The sequence below is a fragment of the Cydia splendana genome, chromosome 2 (genome assembly GCF_910591565.1).
Source record: "Cydia splendana chromosome 2, ilCydSple1.2, whole genome shotgun sequence".
Lineage (NCBI taxonomy): Eukaryota > Metazoa > Arthropoda > Insecta > Lepidoptera > Tortricidae > Cydia > Cydia splendana.
Window position 1 is genome coordinate 12530113 of NC_085961.1, and position 23326 is coordinate 12553438.

The 23326-nt window shown below is 38.3% G+C and overlaps 2 protein-coding genes across 2 annotated transcripts; one reads left to right on the forward strand and one right to left on the reverse strand.

Annotated features, from left to right (window-relative positions):
* Positions 1-903: 903 nt before the first annotated feature.
* On the reverse strand, positions 904-16114 carry LOC134803939 (pre-mRNA-splicing factor 18). Its single transcript, XM_063776771.1, has 7 exons — positions 15906-16114; positions 15703-15835; positions 14189-14364; positions 14023-14103; positions 13427-13561; positions 9338-9550; positions 904-1168 (listed from the first exon to the last, which is right to left on the reverse strand). Exons 1-7 carry the CDS (start codon positions 15966-15968, stop codon positions 926-928), a joined length of 1044 nt encoding a protein of 347 aa, XP_063632841.1. The 5' UTR covers positions 15969-16114; the 3' UTR covers positions 904-925.
* A 498-nt stretch (positions 16115-16612) lies between these two features.
* Positions 16613-23061, forward strand: LOC134803934 (E3 ubiquitin-protein ligase arc-1-like). The gene is made up of 9 exons (XM_063776760.1): positions 16613-16805; positions 16885-17126; positions 17484-17568; positions 18075-18361; positions 19093-19173; positions 19738-19863; positions 20220-20363; positions 20717-20808; positions 22884-23061. Exons 1-9 carry the CDS (start codon positions 16748-16750, stop codon positions 23044-23046), a joined length of 1278 nt encoding a protein of 425 aa, XP_063632830.1. The 5' UTR covers positions 16613-16747; the 3' UTR covers positions 23047-23061.
* Positions 23062-23326: the final 265 nt, after the last annotated feature.

Sequence of the window (23326 nt, forward strand, 5' to 3'; positions counted from 1 at the left end):
CATATTATATTGTGTCATACATTTTTAGCCATAATATTTGATGACATACTCAGCAGTTGTCATATATTTTTTGCGCATATAGGTTTTGATTATAATGAATCAAATGTCATACCAGCTAAAAGCATATTTATCGATACTTATAAAGTTTTTACGTATTACGTTTTGTAGCATAATAATTTTCAACCATAATGGTTTACATAAATAATTTAAAAAACTAATTTTAGCCTCTCGACAACTTCTTGAAAAAACCTTTGCCCTAATCTCCGTCCAAACACATAATTCGACGGAGCCCCGCTCACGCGGGGCTCCTATTTCTGCGTGGTTTGCCCTTCGGGCATCTAAAGAAACCTAACGAACCTAACCTACCTACTATGATTACTGATTAGTTTCTTTTATAAAACCGTTTCAGGAGAAACGGTCCTACTAGAGGGGGCTCCTCTTCTTCTATCTCCTCTTTTATACGGTCTTTGTGTGGTTATGATTATGACTAAAGTAATATTTGCTTCATAGGTTGCTCATAATATATATTTATTATTCATGCTTTCTAACATTTATAATAAAAACATATTATGATATGACCACTAAATATATGACTTAATTTTTTATGTCTATATTAATAAATACTATGCACTGCAATACATCGAACGAAAAATAATTATGGATTTCAAGCAGATGCCTTAAAATTTTATGCGAATTAAATTAATGACTATAAAAATTATGACAACTCATTTATGACAAAACCCCAGTTATGCTCAGGAATAATTCTGACTAAAGATTTTTATGACTTACAATTTTATGCATAAAGTGTTATGACAATTAAAAATATGACAAAAATTGTTATGCGACCAGAGGGAATCCCTATAAATATAGATATAGGGAATAATCTGAATAATAATCACGTCATATTTTCCCTACAGGTAGATCTTTATTGTACCGTTGTGGTATATTCAACGCATCTAGAAGGATCAGTCGGGAAATATTCTTGGCATTTGGTCATGAGTCTTTTGAGGGCTTGGATGTATTTTCGTTGAGTTTCGTCGTTCATGACGTGAGCCACATTCTTGGAGAAAATCTTCTCTCGTCCTGTACGGGCGTGAATACCGACCATAGTCACGCCGATGGGCCATGGAGCATTACCAATCGCCATCTGGAGGTAAGCGTCACTCGCCTGGGAAAATAGGAATAAGTTGTCAATCATACATTTTATTGCCAGCCTGGGCTATTACCGCGAACATCGATATGTTCGTAAATTGAGTAAAAGAGAAAGATGCCCGAAATTTGCGAACTTCATTGTTTGCGGTAGGCCCTCTGACTTGTTATTATAGTATTTCTTCCAGATTGATTAGATAGAAAGACTGCAGGCAGATGCTGGATGCGGCAAGCTGAGGACAGGGGGCTATGGCGCTCTTTAGGGGAGGGCTATGTCCAGCAGTGGACTACTATAGCCTGATGATGATGATGATGATTAGATAGCAATAGGTACTAAAGTGTCACCGATTAGGCGCCTTTATGATTGTCCACAGCAACAGCACGATTTATGAATGTTGCAATAAGTAAGCCCTTTGCAAAGTCTGGTGGGTTTGAAATAGGATCGCTAAAGCCCCCCATTCACACTCCTACCGTGTAGGCCGCCTCGTTGGGTAGGATTGTGTATGGGGGTTGCGGACTACGAGGCGGCCTACACGGTAGGAGTGTGAATGGGGGGCTTAACACTAATGCTCTTGAGCATTTCGTAGTGGCTTAGTACGCGATTAACAACGCGTGTGCAGTTCTTAGGCCCCATTCGCACGACAGCTTAAAAAGCGTTGCGTTAAAACCCGACGTTGGCGCTTTTTTACCGTTTCTAATATTAGTGTTCATATGAACGCTTAAAAATCACTTGTGAGTCATACTGCCACGTACGCATCTCAGCAAAGCCATACTTTATTTGCTATTACGACGTATTATTTGAATATAGCTTGAATATTTCAAGAATTAATAAGCATAAGTTGACATTTTTAAGGTGAAACTAATAATAATTTTGACGATTGAAACCAAAAATTGACACTTGACAGCCAACTGACAGCAGCGCCGGCGCTTTTTTAACGCTTGTGAGAACAGATACGATCTTCCGGTTCGAGCGCCATCTTAATGGTCACGCTTCGTGATAAATTGCTTTGTTTTTTAACCATCATTTTGGAGTCAACGGCCGGTTGTCCACGTGTTTCTTGTAAAGCCCGCTATCGCTTTACAAGAGCTAAATCACCGTACACTGTCTTGTACTAACCGTACAATTTCAATCGTATTACCCTGCTACTACGACCTTGATACTGGCGAAATAGCCCCAATGGGCTGAAGCCATAATTTTAAAAGAATGAATGAATGAGAACAGATACACACTCGATAAAAAAGCACCGCGCTTAAAAACCGCCTTCGTGTGAATACATACATGGTTATCCATTTGTGTCATTCAAACGCTTTTTTAACGCGCGTCGAAAAAGCTGCCGTGCGAACGGGGCCTTATGTGCGCGAGCGACGTAAAATAATTATGCAATGGAGTGTAGCAGATAGGGATTGCAATCCGGTCTGGTTTTGAATCCGGCCGGATTTTGGCCTCAATCCGGCGGATCCGGCCGGATTGGTATTGCGGATAAAAAATTCATCAAGTTACGTATTTTATTATATTTTTTAGCGTTATTATGCGAAGTTAAGGATATTTTTTAATGGATTAATAAAACGGCTGTTTTAAGTTTCAAAAATCAACGTTTTTTTTACTTTACCACTAAGTTTTGACGACCGGTCTGGCCTAGTGGGCAGTGACCCTGCCTGTGAAGCCTATGGTCCTGGGTTTGAATCCCAGTGAGGGCATTTATTTGTGTGATGACACAGATATTTGTTCCTGAGTCTTGGTTGTTTTCTATGTACATATTTAAGTATTTATATATTATATATATCGTTGTCTGAGTACCCACAACACAAGCCTTCTTGAGCTTTCTGTGGGACTTATTTATTTATTATTTATTTATTTAAGTCTTATTACAATAATCAGTCTCACAAATGAAATTTTCTTTTTCTCTTAAAATATCTATAGCCCAACCCACATTTCCCACAAAAAGGTGCTTTCAATTCAACCATTTTAGTTTGAGCAAACAAAATCATTACAGGGATCGAAAATTCGGATGCTTTTATACCTAAACTTAGCAAATTCCCGGAAAAAGCTCGGCAAGTATGGAGTCGGCTTCTTAAAAATATTATTTTAATTATTTAAGTTCCGGGATTCCGGGATCGTATAAAACATCACGAAATAGTGATAACTGTCAAAATATTTAGTTTATGACTATTTTCAGCGATTTTGTTAACATACCTATACGTTGGTATACAGTTTTAACTACAAACTGGGTGTAACAAAAAAATTACCGCATACCACATATTTTGTAAAAAGAAACAGCTGAAATATGTTATTTAAATACTTTAATTCGTATGTGTATATGTATCCTAATTGCCGGTATTCCGGGGAATCCCGGTAAATTTATTAGCAAATTTAAATCGAGTCCGCCTCCATACTAGAGATGTGCGCCGATGGCAAAATCATCGGCGGCGGCGTCCGATGATTTTTTGACCGGCGGCGGCGGCGTGATCGGCGTGAAATCGGCGTGGCTTAATTTTTGATACTGCATGAGAACGTGGCTGTAGAAACTCTATATTAAAGCCTTCTGAGTATTTACTAGGCTATCCAAAACTTATTATGTGTGTTTTCTAAATGATTGCCGAAAATTATAGCCCTTCATGACACTTGGCAACCATTTATTACCAATACCAACCTAACGGTTACCAACGGTATGTTTAAATATTAAAATAAAAAGGATACTTTAAAACGCTACATTTTAGGCAGTATTTTTACTTACTTTGTAAGCGGAATTCAAATAGAACTCAAAAAAAAATATTTATTAGTTAAGTCTTAAATCTATGTATATTGACTTTTCCCAGCCGCTGTCGCCTCACCTAGGATTTGTTACGAAATAATGATGAACTACCTACATACTTTACATTTGTCTGAACTGAAGTTTAACAGAAATGTAATGTTAGATTAAAGATGTCATCGTTTTCCAAAGAAAACGTCTCTGGCAGGTAGATTCGCTCAACAGAATGTCTTTGAAGTGTCCCGTTTTATGGAATACTAAGGTCTACTTTGTTTTCTTTACTGCTAGCTTAGTGATGATAGTTGGTGATTTAAGTTCCTATAAGTAGGTATAATTGTTTAAGTATAGCTTATTGCGGAGCTTTAAACTGATTTTTATAATTTTGATTGAAATATATATTATCAAAGTACACAACGGGACTTAATCGCGTATTTAAGTTTTAAGTTTTACCTCCGACGTTTCGAGGACGGCGTTGTCCCCGTGGTCTCGGAGAAGACTGGCTCAAGTTGACATCAACATCTTCTAGCCGCGCGAGTTTTTCGAACTACCCGCACTTGGTCTTGTTTATCAATTTGAACGTTTTGCGCACTAGGGATGTTACTCTGTCGACACACAACACACTAACGATATTCGATTTATCAACTGTCGATATTCGTTTCCGCTTACATTTACTAATGACTGGATTCCATGTGGATGAGATCTTAAAACCCTCGTCCCGATTAAAATTGCAATGTTTTTTGATTTCAATGGCTTCCCGCACTTTTCTACTGTAGAAATGGCGATCCGTGGAAATGATTTTAGGGTTATGCAGCTCAATCCAGTGGTTTGGTCCTGACTCCAGCAAATGCTCAGCCACGGCAGACTTGTTCACCTGACGATTTTTGACAGCTGCGATATGTTCCTTAACTCTTTCTGCTATGGTGCGCTTAGTTTCTCCGATATAGGGACTACCACAACTGCAATCTATTTTATAAACGCCAGGTGACTGGAACGGAATAACGTCCTTCGGTGACCTTAGGCTCCCTGCAACTTTGGATAAAGGAGTGTACACCGTCTCGTTCTTCGAGACCACGGGGACAACGCCGTCCTCGAAACGTCGGAGGTAAATCTTAAAACTTAAATACGCGATTAAGTCCCGTGTGTAGTTTGATAATGTTCAATAATCGTGAAAGTTTAAATCAGTGAAATATATACTGTTAAGTAAAAGAAGCTGATAATCACCATAAAATGACTAAGAATTGATCCTGTGTAATTTTAAATGAAATTGTATATTATGTAATAAATAAATAAATCACATTTATTTATCACATAATATACAATTTCATTTACGTTCTACAAAAAAGCTGTGCGAAAAAATATCAAATAATAACCTGAGATCCAGAAACTAGATCTTGTTTAAATTAACACTAAATCGTTATCACAGCTAACACCGCAACGACAAAAATGATGCTAATTTGGTTAACCGGCAAATAATAACCGAAAAAGCATAAGGATCTTTAAATTATACCTCTGACACTATCTATTCACTACGCAACATGGAATAAGACACGATAGGTATCAACATTTCCCACGCCGATTATACGCCGGTCAAATTTATCGGCGGCGGCGGCGTGGAAAAATCGTCGGCGGCGGCGGCGCGGCGGCGCGGCGCACATGTCTGCTCCATACTACTCAACAACACCGCGGTGTAGGTACTGAGGCCGAAGTTTAGGTATAAAAGCATCCGAATTTCCGATCCCTGTAAAATCAATGAACGTGCATACCTATACAAGTATACATTAAAACATTTATTCACACAAAACATTTAACATTTTTAACGGGATAAGTTCGCCTTTGTACACATTTACTGTATTCTCTCTGTGTTATGTACTTGTTTTGTGCAATAAACTGTTTACTACTACTACTACTACATTTTCCCGCTTTATTTAGTAGCATAATAATACTTAAATACATAGAAAACAACCATGACTCAGGAACAAATATCACACAAATAAAATGTCCTTACCGGGATTCGAACCTAGGATCGCGGCTTCAGAGGCAGGGTCACTACTAGGGTTGCCTGATGGTCGGGATTTGGCGGGATTCTCCCGATTTTTAGCATGTGTTCCCGATTCCCGACAAAGTGAAAATTGTCCCGAAAAACAGCTTCACGTTATAAACCAATAATTTCAAGTTCCGAACTGTCGTCGAGAGAGCGAGTGACCCACGACGAGCGTAGTCCCAATAATGTAAAATATCGTTGTTTTTACCCGAGTACGGCAACGCAAAAGGAGGGTTATGATTTTGACCGGTATGTTTGTGGGTATGTATGTATGTATGTATGTTCATCTGTTCCCTCATAACTTCTAAAGTACTCATTGAAATTTGACATACGACATGTCATTCGAATCGTCTTGATCGTCCGCTGGTTATAGGCTATATGACGTCACAAAAAAATGAACACGGCGCCCTCTATAGGTCATAAAGTCACGAACCAAAAAAATAAAAATAAGTAATGATGACGTGTTGTATATCATTTGAAAGAGCTCAATTAGCACATTTCAAATATATACATATTGTTAGCTTTTGCACCCGGCTTTGCTTGCATGCACCCGATAAAACATTAATTTATCTGGTAGGTAATTCGAACTACGAATCTACAATCGCTCTGGATTCTATCTATCCGCGTGTTACGCGACTACGGCGATACAAGAAGGATTTTTCAAAAGAAATTTGTTTGGCCGCTATATACATGGTGTTTTTTAATGACCTGCAATATTTTATAACGTGAATAGGTATAGAAGCCCAGATCAGCCAATTTGTTTTGAGATCGGGTTGGTCCCATGGTAAAAGTTGCTTAAAAATCTTAGTATATTCACCTCGTTAAAATTCGCAGTGGTCAGGCGAAGCATACTTAAACGTACCTATGTGACGCACCGGACTCGGTCCTAACGGCGACACTAAAAGGGTCAGGCGTAGCCCGATGTACGTGGCGCGCTGTACGCGGTCCAAAGCCGGGCGCCTTCGGCACCCTCATACTAAAAGAGTCGGGCGTAACCCAACGTAATACGAGGCCTGATGTACGCGTTCAAAGCCGGGCGCCTTCGGCGCCCTCATACTAAAAGAGTCGGGCGTAGCCCGACGTACGAGGCTTGCTGTACGCGTTCCAAAGCCGGGCGCCTTCGGCGCCCTCATACTAAAAGAGTCGGGCGTAGCCCGACGTACGAAGCACGATGTACGGGTTCCAAAGCCGGGCGCCTTCGGCGCCCTCATACTAAAAGAGTCGGGCGTAGCCCGACGTACGAGGCACGATGTACGCGTTCCAAAGGTTGGGCGCCGAAGGCGCCCTCATACTAAAAGAGTCGGGCGTAGACGTACGAGGCTCGCTGTACGCGTTCCAAAGCCAGGCGCCGAACGCGCCTTCATGCCAAAGGTTGTCGGGCGTAGCCCGATATATGCGACGCTCTGCGTGCATTTTTGTACTGAGGACGCCCTCGCAAAAGTAATATAAAGTGACTTCAAATATTATTGTAAGTAACGAAATCCTGACCCAAAAATTAATTAAATAAAAATAAGTTCAAAAACTAAAACCCGGCTACTGCAAATAGCGCTCTAAAAAGTATGAAACAAGATAGAATTCTTATCTGAAATTATCATATAGGAAAATTATAAGAGTTATCATTTTTTTATATATTTACAGAGATTCAGAGGATATGTGGTCGTGGTCGTATGCCACTTTACCTTAAAGTTTATAATCGTGGCATACGTCCACGGCGATCCTTTGAATATCTCTGTGTTTTAGTTTTTGAACTTATTTTTTTAATACAATTACTTTAATTTGAATGGTTTTTTTTTTCCCGACTAAGTCCCAATATCCCGAAAAATTGATATTTTTTCCCGATAATAGCGCCTTTCGATCTGGCAACCCTAGTCACTACCCACTAGGTCAGACCGGTCGTCAAAAGTCAGCATATATTCCTCTAATTACTTTTAATTCGACAAAACATTTAACTTAACTGCTGAAGTGCTGAATGAAGTTTTATAAATATTTATTCATTATATTTTAAATGCAGGTAACACTTATTATAACTGGGCTATAATAGTTTGTACAAAATAAAATGAAAGAACATGTACATTAAATTACAATGTAACAACACAATAAATTGAATATAAACCAATCCAGTACTTACGGTGCACGGAAATCTCAACGCTATAACAACACATATTTCATCGGCTAGAAGACTGGCGTCAATTATGTAAAAAACAAGTTGAGTTGTTGTGTTGCTGTTTGCGAGCGAGAAAATTCGAATATTCGCGAGAACTTTTAAATTTTAGCAGTGTTTTAAGCTGTTATTTTATATTTTAGCGCTTTGATTCACTTTACCGGATCCGAGACCGGATCCGGTGAATTTTGCCGGATCCGGTATCTTGAAAAATGTGCCGGATCCAGCCGGATTACCGGATCCGCCGGACCGGAATGCAATCCCTAGTAGCAGATAACTTTGCTGGATCACACATACATACGCGAATTATGCGATATCCTATGTAGAACCGCCAATTATACAAATAAAAATTAACGCGAATACTAAAAAATTCAGTATGGCAATTAAAGTTTCGAAAAAAAAAAGGTACTGGAAATATTTGCTTGTGATATACTTAATGATCAACTGGTAAAATATACGAGCATTTAAAATCGCTACATGAAAAATCGCTGCATTAAAAAAGACGATTAATGAAATTTGCGATCGTGATAAAATGCGATGTGAAAATTCGCTACTCGGAAAATATGCTTTTGTGAAAATTGTCTAACAAATCCACAGCCCCTTTTTTCCGACACTATAAGAGCTATACTGTTGAAACTAGGTAAGTAGATGTATTCTGTGAACCGCATTAAGATTTTCACACAAAAATAGAAAAAAAATAAACAATACATTTTGGGGATGCCCCATACTTAGAACTGACTCTCAAAAATTTTTTTTTCATGAAACCAATACGTTTCGCCGCCCCAGAAGTCAAGGAAGAAAAACAAAATGCAATCCGCCAGGGGCGGCATTAGCCGCAGGGTAAATATATAATAGGTCTTCAAAAATGATATAGAGGTTTCTAATATCATTTTTTTCTAAACTGAATAGTTTGCGCGAGAGACACTTCCAAAGTGGTAAAATGTGCCCCCCCCCCCCTGGATCTTCTAAAATAAGAGAATGATATAAGTAAAAAAAAAAAATATGATGTACATTACCATGCAAACTTCCACCGAAAATTGGTTTGAACGAGATCTAGTAAGTAGTTTTTTTAATACGTCATAAATCGTAAACTGCAATTTTATTAATTATGTTACTTGCTGCTACGGAACCCTTCATGGGCGAGTCCGACTCGCACTTGGCCGCTTTTTTAGTTTTATACCTCAGAAAATCACACTTACGTAACCAGAAATATTTACAGCATATTAGCATACATACCATTAGGTAATTTCTCTCCAATAAGCACTTAGTGATTTCCATGAGACTGTCACAGATGTCTTCTGGCAGATTTTTCTTTTTGAGTTTCCTCATGAGGGGTTTAAGGTACACCTGTGTTTGAGTGTATGTTGCACGAGTCATTTTATGCTTTACTGTATTTTTCTCAGCTGCAGTTGCAGAATTGAGTTGTTGCCCCCACATTGTTAAAAGAAACTGAAAAAAAAGCTCTTTGAAATAAATGGCAGAAGATAATATACATATGTAATTATAATTAATAATAAACTAAACAGTCATGTTGTTTCTGATGATTAGAAAATTAGTTAAGCTTAAAAGTTGTTGTCATTTAAGGTCAATGTTGACAAGACTGTCGATAAGGGACGACCCACTACAAGCTCTTTCGTCACTTCTAACTCTTGCGTTTGTACACACACTCTTTAGAAGGTAACGATGAAAACGAACGGGAGAAGACGACGTCTGTGGCGGTTCACGTAACGTGTGCTGTGATTCGTAATGAGTCTTGTCCAGTAAAGACTGTGAGTTGAATATCGTATTTCATTGAAGGCCGTCGTCATCCCCGTTTGAAGGTTCTGATGTGTGAGTATGATACGCCCACGATTTCCGACATCAGTCGGTAAAACACAGTCTTTACTGGACAAAACTGATTACAAATTATAGTACACATTACACATCTTATCCAAAGCAAACCAGTGGAGAGGATCAGTTGAACATAGGGGTCACAAAACCGTGCGTATTTTATAAAACCGGTTTTTCGGTTTTTGTGAAATTGCAAAACCGGGTTTCCGGTTTTTTCGGTGATTTCGATTCTACGTATAATTTGTAAAATAAGCAATTATTTTTAGGGGGTCTCTATTGGTTCCCATAAATTTTTTGTTCCGATTTTTTCAGTCCATAACGTTTTCCATCATAATTTTTATTAGTCATATTGTCAATAGTCATACATTTTAACAATATAAATTGCAGTTCCGATTTTTGCAGGTCATTATTATTGTTAGTCATAAAATCTGTTACTCATAATATTCAAAGTCCAGAAGGTATACCATTAAATAATGTTGAAGGCAATAAACTTGCTTACAATAATCGTTGTAAGGTCTTTTATCGCAGGTTATAATGATAAGTAGGGGCTCTATTGCATTCCCTAAATTTCAAATTCCGATTTTTTTAAACCATAACGTTTTCCATCATAATTTTTATTAGTCATATTGTCAATAGTTATAAAATTAAACAATACAAATTGCATGCTTGCCTACCTACCTGGGGATTATTTTAAATTTGGCTTACTGATTTCCCCTCCATTTCTTATTTTTCATGTAGTTTATAAAGCCATTTCGCCCCGCCAACGAGTCGCTTCGCGGGGCTCCTATTTCCGCTCTGAGGGACACAAGGTAACTAACGAACCTACCTGAGGAAACAGATTTTTTATTGTTTGGCTTACTGATTTCCCCGCCATTTCTTATTTTTCATGTAGCTTATTAAGCCATTTCGTCCCGCCAACAAGTCGACGGAGCCCCGCTTCGCGGGGCTCCTATTTCCGCTCTGAGGGACACAAGGTAACTAACGAACCTACCTGAGGAAACAGATTTTTTATTGTTTGGCTTACTGATTTCCCCGCCATTTCTTATTTTTCATGTAGCTTATTAAGCCATTTCGTCCCGCCAACAAGTCGACGGAACCCCGCTTCGCGGGGCTCCTATTTCCGCTCTGAGGGACACAAGGTAACTAACAAACCTACCTGAGGAAACAGATTTCTTTTTTCTTTATATGAACGATGTTATTGATTTGGTTTCTTAGACGTAATTCACTTTAGTTATTAAAAATGGGGGTCCCTTTGTTTGACATAATTATTGAAAGTCATAATGTTTAATATTATAGTTCCTAAATATTAGAATATTAGAGGGTATCATTTTCTGACTATCGAAATTCGAAACAGTAAGTTTATGGGAAACAAAGGGATGACATTAAAACGATATGATTAACGACCATTAGTCCGATAAAATATATGCCTTAAAATATTTCTGAATAATTATTGATATACCTTTGAATGTTATACTCATCAATGTTATAACTTTTGTGATTATAGCGTTTAATATTGTAGATGTCTAACATTAGAACTATGAAACGTTATACTTAACAGAAATTATGACTTTTGATGTTTATGTCCATAAATTATATGGATATAAATTTCTGACTATCGAAATTCGAAACAATAAGTTTATGGGAAACAAAGGGATCCCATTTTTAGGATCAATGTTTTGATATTACGTCTTCTACGACATTTCTATTTACTTTACCAAGACATCAATCCAAGTCCATCAATAAAGTTTTTAACTAAGCAGCAATTCTAAACCGGAATGCCTAAGCAACCTATTATATGACAACGGTGTTGACATAGTCCTCCTTCTGGAAATACACCGCTGATGATGCCCAACTCGCTAAACGAGGTAAAATACCGGGATTTGATTTGGTAGCGGCATTGTACCATAAACCAGCGGTCGGCAACCTTTTAGCAGCCAAGGGCCACATAGCAGTTAACGAAGTGGACGCGGGCCGCACTTTGTTAATATTTATGACTTTATCAGACATTGTCATTTGTCAATATGGGGCATTATCTATGAAAAGGGACCTTATTGTCGATGGCGCTTACGCCGCACAGAGTCGCGCGGCATTGTATTAATATCGGAGCATCGTTAATAATGGCGGAAGCGCCATCGACAATAAGGTCCCTTTTCATAGATAACGTCACATATTACATATACAAAATAGCCAGGGAGGCTCGCGGGCCGCAAGTGAGAGGTTCGCGCGCCGCATGCGGCCCGCGGGCCGTTGGTTGCCGACCGCTACCATAAACAATTAATATATAACTTCGACATACGGCCGGTCTTCTTTTACTGCCCTAGTCAACGTGATTTCAAATAACATCGATGGCAACAACATCGCCACCACGATTATTCAAATCGGCGGAACGCGGATATGCAGCATATATAAGCCTCCACGTAGCTGCTGGCCTACTCCACGCCTTCCTTACTTGGAACACCCATCCCTTTACATTTGCGACTTGAATAGCCACCATACCGGCTGGGGATAAAGGAAATCTGACGCCAACGAGAAGGCGATCATGGACTGGGCAGATAGGAACAACACTGTTTTAGTCGTTTCTCACAAAGGCAAAGGAATGTTCAAATCAGCTCGATGGAGAAGTGACTACAACCCGGACCTAGTCTTCACAACAAGAGCAATAGACGGTACCCCAGTGGCCGCCGAGCTGTACGTGCTAGCGGATTTTCCACACTCTCAACACCGCCTAGTATTAGTTGTCATAGGTCTGAAAATACCGATGGTTGAGTCGTATCCTGCCTAACACCACATCGCGGAAGTTTGCTTATGCTGATGATGCCCTTGTGACATAAAAAAACAGCTTGAAAATTGAACTAAATAGCCTGGAAAAGGGCCTGGATCTATTAGATGACTATTTCTCTCAGTGGCGTTTGTGACCGTGCACTTCCAAGACCGAGGTGTTCTGCGTTCACCAGTGCAACAAACTAGCCAACAAGGAGCTGAGAGTAAAATTCAGAGGCAATCTTCTCCGACACAACTTCCTTCTTAAATATCTCCGAAGCATCCTGGATTGAAGCCTTAACTTCAAGGAGCATCTAAGGAGCCTATCTGCAAAACTGGGCAAATAGATATAACGTTGGAGACTAATAAGCTATTCATTTATACAATTAGTGCGTATAATGCATTGTTTTTTTAATTTGCTCTTCAAAATAATTAAACTATGTTTACAAAAGTGTAAAATCGAAAAACTCGAAAAAGCCGGTTTTATTAAAGTGAAAACCCGGTTTTGGCAATTGACTGTAAATCCGGTTTTTTCGATTTCGGTGAAACCGGGTTTGTGACGCCTAGTTGAACAGGAGTGAAGCTCTTCCTTTTTGATTGTGTCTGAGCAACACATGTACACAAATAAGTACATGAGTTCTTGTGCTATGTTGGTCTTCCTCATATTGACCTTAATGTAATAGCAATAAAGTAAATTATATATTACAATTGAATACTTATAAGGTATATTTTTACCTGTAGCAGTGTCATGATAACATTCATATCATAGTTCCTGTCACCTTGACCCATAGTTTTGGCCATTTCTTGGATAAACTCATATGTGACAGAATCATCTAAGGCATCTTCTTTTAATGACTTTTCAGTATCACTCTAAAAAACAAGAGTAGATTATAACAACATGCAACCATTTAACTTCCCAGCCTTCTTACTGGTTAAATAAAGGAAGACAATCAAACAAATATAATAATTCTATTATAATACTCCGATTGTTAATTAGTTTATTGAAAGAAATATACCAGTTGGTGTAAAAAGTAAAAATAGATCTGGGGAGCTTTCTCATTTTCTCATCATCATGTATTTTCAATGAAAAACAAAGCAATATTCGCAATGTGATGCAGACAGACCAAAATTGACTCTTTGTATGCCTTTATCAAAAATTTGTTACTGAATTGATAACCTTGAAATTATGAATTACATTCCAAATTGTGTGGTATACGAAAGGTTAAGGGCTGATAAAATTTGCCTCAAAATAAAGATGTGTGGTAATATTGTAATTTCCATGCTTTAACATATGTAGATGTAAATTAAATACTAAAAAAAGCAAAACTTACTTGTGTTCCAAGGGCTAATATTTCATTAAGGTAAGCCTCATCCACTTTGTCCATAGCTTCTTGAAAATCATTTCTAAAGCCCTAAAAACAAAACAACAATTCATATACTTAATTTGTTTTTTTTTTACCCACAAATATGTAAAAATCAGTTAGTGTGGCACCTTACCCTGTTGGCTTCAGGTTCTTGTATTTCAATTCTCCGCAATCTTCTGAATGCTTGTACTTCACTTTCACCATACAATAGTATTGGGTGGCCTCTCTCTCTCAACCGTTTTATAACCTCTGATCTTGGTAGAGGTGCACTTTCTGTTTGCTCTGATTCATTGCTTTCTTGTCTCTTAGCTGCAATTTTGTGACTTATTTTATTTTATTTGAACATTAATTCCACACAATCACACATTAAAAGTAACATACAATTAAGAAAATTTACACACAATAATATGTGATTGAATAATGGATTGTTTAATTCAAGATGCTAAAACACAGCTACCCGATCATTTGAATCAGGGATGTAACGGATGTGGTTTTATCGGAACCGAAAACGGAAACAGATGTTTTCAATTTAGTTTAACGGAACCGAAAACGGAAACGGAACCGAAAACGGAAACGGAAACGAAAACGGAAACGAAAACGGAACCGGAACCAGAATCGGAGCCTGACTTTTTAACGATGTAGTCGTTTTCCCCTTTCTAGAATAAACCATCAGACAAAGTTTACACTTAGCCGTGTCCCCACTAACTTCATCAAAATAGTTCCAAATCGAACTTGATTTCGGCTTCATTGTGCGTTTTTTTACACACTAACATTCACCACACACACTACACACAGTCAGTACACAACAGAACACATACGATATTTTAATAACACGAATACGCCGCCGCCGCGCGAAGCATTGACATCCGTTATAACTTCCGTTTCAAACATAACGGAACCGGAACAGAAACGGATGTGTAATACCAAACGGAAGTTCCGTCTTAACGGAAACGGAACCGGAGCTCCGTAACATCCCTGATTTGAATGGTCAAGCAGGATTTTTATTCTTGTATATACAGTGTGGAAAGATAAGTCGGGCCCTGGAGGGAAACTACCTTAAATCCTTAAGTTGGCTCATTTTACTTAAAGGAAATATTCCTTTATTTTTAAAAATAAACAAAACTGCATTTAAAGATTTTTCTTTTTTTCTTCAATTTCACTTGTCTAAAAATATTCTTGAGTACTAAATATTCGATTTTATGGATATTTTGTATGACAGACGAGTGTAAGACCTAATGTTTCTTGGAGAAATGTTATCATTAACATTAACTGTATCGAATAATATAAAAAAAATAGCGAGTGTTTATTTTCTGGGTCTTTTACTCGGTTCGATTCCCAGTCGAGACAAGCGAATTTAAAAAAACTTTAGATGCAGTTTTGTTTCTTTTTAAAAATAAAGGAATGTTTCCTTTAAGTAAAATGAGCCAGCTTAAGGATTTAAGGTAGTTTCCCTCCAGGGCCCGACTTATCTTTCCACACTATACATGTTAGTTTGTAAGGTATGTATCTATGGGCCTTAGTAGCCTGAAAATAAATGCTTTGATTGATTGATTTCTTAATGCACAACATTCCTACAGCTTGATATATTATTATGACATAATATACAATTGATACATTTAAGACTTGCACAACAGTTCTAAAATATACCTTTTTCCCGCTTTTCTTCTGTGTCCCGCTTATCTTCCTCAGCCTTTTTACTTGATTGGCCATATTTCTTAAAATATTCCTCTTGTTCTTTTGCCAGAAGGTCTCCTCTTTTGAAATACTTTTTGTTCGCATTCTGTGAAACACAATATTGATTAGTTAAGCGCTATTTATTAAGTTGTTGTTATTGTTGTGCTAGAACTTACCAAAACATTCTTTTCCTCGAGAAGCTTTCGTTTCTTGGCAATTTCTGCTTTTAAGATATCCATAGATTTGAGCTCCTAAAGTACCTACTTTTTTGACTGAATCTTAAGGAATAAAGAAAGTATATTAATATAAGGAAACGAATTGCTAATAAACGTCGTTAAATTACGAGATAAAATAGATAAATGCACTAAACATACGCTTCACAATCCACAATCTCGAAAACCTTGTCTTGTGTTGCTGTGATGCTGTTACTATACATATATTATTATACTCTTTGCTGTCACTGTCAAGTCAAATGTCACTCACCGTAACGAAGCGTTCGTAATAATTTTGTAAAGCTCGGAACTGTCCGGACGAAGATTTCGGCATAGTATACTCGGTACGCCCGTCTATTAGAGCTATTATATATACGCATTAGCCTCCATTCCCACGGGCGCTTTTACAACGCGCGTTAAAAAAGCGTTTGGATGACACAAATGGATACATGTGTATTTATTCACACGACAGCGGTGGCGCTTTTTAACTGGCGGTCGTTAAATCGAATTTAGAGTGCGGACAGATTCAAGCGCTTTTTTAACGCGCGTTGAAAAAGCTCCCGTGAGTATGAGTCCTTAAGCAAAATTTTTAGGATTAGCAACACATCAAATGTCATTTGAAAAAAAAAGGAAAAAAGTTTTTTGTTTTTGGATGGTTTTTGGTTATTCGCGAAAACCGAAACGGCTACATACGTATTTTATTTATTTTGTAGTAAACGATTGAAGGGTAGACATTTGTGCCTATGAATAACTTTTCGCGTTACGGATTATGACTAAAAGAAGCTATATCTCTTGAAAGTGCCAATATGGATGAGAAAATTATAAACTCGTGCCCTAACTGTTGTCAAACATACAGTTTGAAAAGTAAGTTGTTTATGTAAAACAAAGAAATCTGCAAGGGCTTTTGAAAATCATTTTATTGCACATTTTCATTTACCTTCAGGCTTGGCGCCGGAACCGAAATCGAACATACCTCTTTTCATAAAATGTGGGCATTCCATATGCGAATGTTGCGTTCGCAACATTGTGAAGTCTGGTGAGCCGATAGAGTGCAAGATATGTTTGCGGACGATGGAGATCAAGACTACGGATATCGCGAAGCTGCTTCAGAACAAGATACAGTTGTACAGTCTGTTCCCAGTGAATGTGAATGTGCTGGGGGAGCTGGCACTCAAGATGATTGTGGTAACTATTAAAATTGTATTATTATACATATTTCATTTTAATACATTTGTTTGCAGCAATGTCAGCATTCTTGTGAACCAGGTCAAATTGGCTTCTTGTAGTGATAGTAAAATTTTTTATTGCACAAAACCAGCACAGAACACAACATAAGTATGTACGATTAAAATGTACAAAGGCTAAGGATGGTAATCCATTTCTTAGTCAAATGTCATTGCGTCTCTCTCTCATTAAGCAAAATGTGAGATGCAAATATACTTGTTTGGAACTTTTTAAAGGTTGCCTGATTAATGTTATTGTCATAGTATTTTTTCATAAACAATACAGGAGTATGTTTGTAATTGTCCATACAATTTTTAGGAAAAGCCTGAAGTAGAAGAGAAGAAGGCGCAGGAATATTTTATAGATTTGCAAGCTATACTTGACAGCACTGACCAGACTCAAGGTATGGTGGTTTCACTCCTTCTTTCTTGATGTAAAATATATTAAAGTTATAAATGCCAATATAATGCTTAATAACATATGCTAGGATTTAAAAAAAAATATTTACTTTGTCAACACTTAACTAGTGACCATGGCAATAGGTTTTTAAGTCACTTTTGTGCTTATTACATTTTATTGTTATGTAAACATATTATGAATTAGCAGGTATTGAAAATTAGTTGTACTAAAAAAATTATAGGTAAAATAAAAAAAATGCTTAGATATATAAAATTGTTTATCAATTTTTAAATAGAAAAGATTCAAAAAAAATTAAAAAAGAATATTTATTACAAATACATAATAAGTTCAATTTCTAATAATTAAGACATAAATTAATAATAATATTTTTTTCAAATTGTCAATACTGTTAATAAAAACTCTTAAATTCTGAAGCAGCTATTAATTTTCATACCAACTTCAATGAGGTATGTTCAATTGATGTTTTTTCTTGTTTTTCTACATTTACAGGCCAATGCTTAGAATGCCATGGTTCAACAACAAAAATGTGCCAACAATGCGCTACTGTCATATGTGCCTCCTGCTTCGAAAAGTCACACAAGAACTTTGTGGTGTTCAAGAACCATGTTCTGCAGAACATTGAACTAAAAGTATCAACTAATAACTGCAAAGTCCATTGTCAGAAATCGCTGGAGTATTACTGTAAAGATTGCGCCAAGTCGGTTTGCATGGATTGTCTGATGGTGGGGTCTGAGAAGTCTTGCAAAAACCATGATGTGGTGTCTATTCTTGAAATTGTAAGTTTGCTTGTATTATAATAGGGTTTTAGCTATATGTAGTCATATAATACATAAAACAAGAAAATGAGACTGAGTGGAAGTTGATTGGCAGTGAATAAAAGAGAATGGTTTTGGTATTTGAACAATGAAGTTTAAATGAATTTATCATAATGAAAAAGAAATAAATAGAATACCTAAGTAAGTAATTAATATAACCACTGATCAACAATGCTAATATTTAACTAAAAGTAACTTCTATATCACAATGTGTCACCATGGTGTCACCTAATGCATCAATTTAGTATGAACCAGTGAAAATATCTAACTTTGACCTACATTCCTAACTTTATATTACTTTCTTGCAGTTGGTCCCATTTCGACATTTACACATTCATAACATAAATTTCCGTCAAATCTAACACATTGTTGATAATAATTTGTCCCTATCTGCAATTTTGATATTTGAGTTTACTAAAAAGAGACAAAATTTAACAAAGATTTATGAATTATCACTACATAACCTATTTGTGCTTTTTTGTACCCATGTCATGTACATGATATAAGAACTTTAGACAGACTGAGACTTCTATTTGTAACACAGGATTAGCAAGTAATTCATATAATAAGCTGTAGGTATGTTGACAGCCAAAGCCAAATTAGCTTGAACTTTAGATGGATCAACAATAATTAAAGTCTGTTTGTGACCATACTAACAAAGTTTTTATAATAAACCTTGTTCTTTGTTGTAGAATGAGAAGTTTTTGTCAGACTTACGTGAAATACTTCCCCAAGTTGACACCACATTCCGGAGGCTAACCAAAACCGCAGTTGTAAGTACTATTTAGTGTAGATCAAATTTGTATTAAACATTCAAAACCATGATCAAAATATTGATGGAAATTAAAGGAAAAACGCATGAGGCGCCACGAGCAGGCCTCCAACCCCCGCCCTCCTGGGGGAGCATACAGCTGCTGCGTGTGTGGCCGAGGGATCCATCCTCTCTCGTATAGGGCTTTACAGCCACGAACGCGTAACCGGGATGCTGCTTAAAACGCCTGACACAGATGATAAAGGCCTATTATTACCATATTCAACAATGTTATGATCATTTGTAAAGTTTTTTGCACATAAGTGTACCCCACCACAGATTTTTATGTTGGTATCGTCTTGGGTCGTCCCATTCGTTTTTCGTTAAGTTCTTAAATTAGTCCTATTCTGCTTTCGTCATCCATTCTACATTCGTCACAATCGTCGGTGGCTTTCAATGTAGAATGTGTGGCGAAAGCAGAATAGGACAAATTTAAGAACTTGACGAAAAACGAATGGGACGACCCAAGACAATACCTTTATGTTGCTGGAAGCAAGTCATACTTAATCTTTTTAATTTAATGCAGGATATTGGTCACCAACTCGTCAAGATGGATAACGACAGTGGGTCGCCCGAGCTCCTCCAGGTGTCAGCGAGCATCGAGCAGCATTTCTCCAAATTGCAGGCCATAGTGCAGAACCACCGACAGGAGGTGCCTATTTAAATTACAGTATAAACAAAATGTTTGAAAAACTTTAACTCAACTACGAGAATCGTAAAAAGAACTTTCTCTTCTTTTTGTCACCCGTGTCATAATATGGTTTGCATAAAATCCAAAACTTTCCCATAGTCGGGTAAAAGGTTTGAATATAGTGAAACACAATTCTAAATAATGTGGCATTCAGTCAAATTAATTAATTATAAAATTAATTAATTCCGTCGCCTATATGTCACATGTAACAGTTTACAAAATAGTTGCTAGATTGATCCAGCATCATATCATGTTTTAAAGCTTGAATATTTAAATCATACGTTATAATACTTATGATGTAAAATTATTGGTCCCAGGTAATGGAGAACATCTCCCGGCTGCGGCGCATCGAGCGCGAGTCGCTACTCCGCGTCAGAGATGAGGTGGCCACCGCTATCAAGCAATCCAAGCAACTTATGAACGCATTGAAGTCGGCTCTGGACTGCGAGAAGAACCAAACGGTAATTATTACTAGGGGCAAAGAACTTGATTGAAGGAGAGGTTAAGTCAGAAAAAATCGTACCCCGAGTTTCACAGCCGAAATAGGTAGCGCTCTATGGTGCCATGATGTTTTATGGTATCAACTGAATGTCAAGGGTTCTAAATCTACTGTAAATAAGTATCAAAGAATTTGGCTGTACCACCATTTCGTACCTTGTCACTGTGACAATGTACGGAATGGTGCATAAATTCCTTGATCGTACGTGGCCGTACAGCGATATCTACTTCAACTATTTTTATGTTTTACCTAGTTCTCTAATAGTTACTCCGTTTTAGAAAAGAATCACTGACACTTATGTATTCTCTCCTCCAGACGAATCTGTCGACGCTCCTTGAAGAAGCTAAATGCATAGTTGACAGACCGTGGTGTTTGACCAAAGCAGAATCCGACAAGGACAAACTGAAGTATGTATAGTAGCAATGATTAACTATTACGCATTATAACCCTTGATACTTGATACACCCTTAGATTTTAATACAGCAGAAATGACCAGAGGGCCTACCGCGAACCACGTTCGACGTGTTGCCTTTCTATCGCACTTGTAAATTCGTACGTAAGTGTGACAGGGAGGCAACACGTCGAACGTGTTTCGCGGTAGGCCCTCAGCCTATAACAACATCTTGTATTTTTTTCTTATGCAGAATTTTTAGGAATTTCAGGAGGCCATGAGGCTTAAATTGTGACCGTTAAAGGTTTAACAGCCATACATTAAGCAGGCTTTTTGACGTAAAACCATAAATAAAAAGGAGTAATAGTACTATAAAAATAAATTAAATTAATAGAAGATTTAAAGGAACCTTGTGTGTTGGAAGACGTGGAGGTTTTCCACCTTGTGACCAGTGGCGTGATTCCCATACAAGCCCAAAAGCCGGGCTTGCCCTAAGGCAACTAATTGCCTTACCGATATTACGTAGTGATAAGATCAATAAAAATTATTTTAAAATCGCGCGCCAAACGAACCCGTATTATTAAATTCAAGCCACAGCGGCCTCGAACCGCGGCACGAGCGTGTTGCAAAATTTTGCCGCGGCGTGGCGTCTCGTCCGCGCGAAAGAAATCAGGCGTAGGATGTTCTAGCTATCCTGCTCGTACTCGCACTCGTTGGCTTGCAACCGTGCTTGCTTTTTCGTCCCGCTCTGGGCACTATCAGCCTACAAACCGCCAAAGAACGATGTAACTATTTGTTGGTATGTATAGCAATTTTATAAGGCGATTTAAGCTTGGCTTTTGTTTGGAGTGAAGTAAGCTGCATAAGTTCGCACGAGCGCGCGTTCGCGTTTACTTCAAGTGTATTATTACTTATTTAGTCGAGCCCAGTCAGTGGTCGAGACGAAAGTAACGAAAGTTTGTTTAAGTGAATTTGATTAAATAGTGAATGTGGATTTGTTCATTGTTGTGGCGTTTAGTTTAATAAGTGTTAACAATGGATCAAGAAGTGGTTCCTTGTGACGGTTTGAAATGCGTCCACGTTTTAGTCAACCAAAACAAGGTAAAGTCTTTGACCTTTGTCGAAAAACGGGACAGAATTTCCGCGGCAAAACCAACACCCGACTTGTGTATTTCTCAGTCAAGTCAGTCGCGTCAGAGAAATATCTGTAGGGCCGTCTACAAAACTCATTGGATTGTTGGTTGTTCCCATACAAATAAGATGTATTGCTGGTGTTGCATATTTTTTTCGAACGACATTAACGTTTGGAATACTTCTGGCTATAACGATTTAAATAATTTATCTGGAGCGATAAAGAGGCACATGAATTCCGGTAAACATATGTGTGCAGTGAGTTTTTTTTTAGCAATTTTGGGAAACAAAGGATCGAGGCCTCTTTGTCGCGCCAATTATCAGAAGAAATATCAAATCATAACATGCGTGTTGACAACAATCGTAGTGTTTTTCAGAGGTTAGTCGATATTGTGTGCCATTTAGCACAGCAAGAACTTCCTTTTAGAGGACACGATGAGTCAAACACTTCATTAATAAATAGGGGCAATTTTTTGGAACTTGTATCGTTGCTATCAAAATATGACGGCGTTCTAGAAAAACATGTTCAAAGCGACAAACCAAGCTCGAGCTATTTGTCTAACAAAAAGATTGTTCTAACCGCACCGCACAACTGTATGTAAATTATTATCGTGTAAATTTGTTAATATTGTATATACAAATGAAATTCACTTAAATAAATTAAACGGCTTTTATCAAAGCCACCGGGCTGCCGAGCTGATATGTTTGTAATATTCTATCTAGTAATAGTATGTCCTCAGTGCGCTATAATTAGCTCGCCTCGACACGTTAGCAGATGCATTTGAGTCCGAAGAGTGAAGATTGGACAGTTATTAAGAAAACATATCTTTCGGCTTGCCCTACTCCAAAACCCTAGGCACGCCACTGCTTGTGACCTGTATCCAAAATTTATGCGCTACGCTACGCTGTCATTTTGACTAATAAAATGTGGGGTAAAACTAATAGCGTTCCTCGGTGCAGGGTGTGCGTGAGCGAGGAGTTGTGCCTGCTGGTGAGCGACTACGTGCAGCTGGTGGGCAACGCGCAGGCGCGCTACGGGCTGCGCTCCTCCAGCCAGCTGGCCGCCGTGCCGCCGCCGCCACCCCAGCCGGTCTTCCCTCCGACTAGAGGTATGGTCGAATGATAGCTGGGTGTGTGAGCGAGCTGTGCCTGCTTGTGAGCGACTACGTGCAGCTAGTGGGCAACGCGCAGGCGCGCTACGGGCTGCGCTCCTCCAGCCAGCTGGCCGCCGTGCCGCCGCCGCCACCCCAGCCGGTCTTCCCTCCGACTAGAGGTATGGTCGGATGATAGCTGGGTGTGTGAGCGAGCTGTGCCTGCTGGTGAGCGACTACGTGCAGCTAGTGGGCAACGCGCAGGCGCGCTACGGGCTGCGCTCCTCCAGCCAGCTGGCCGCCGTGCCGCCG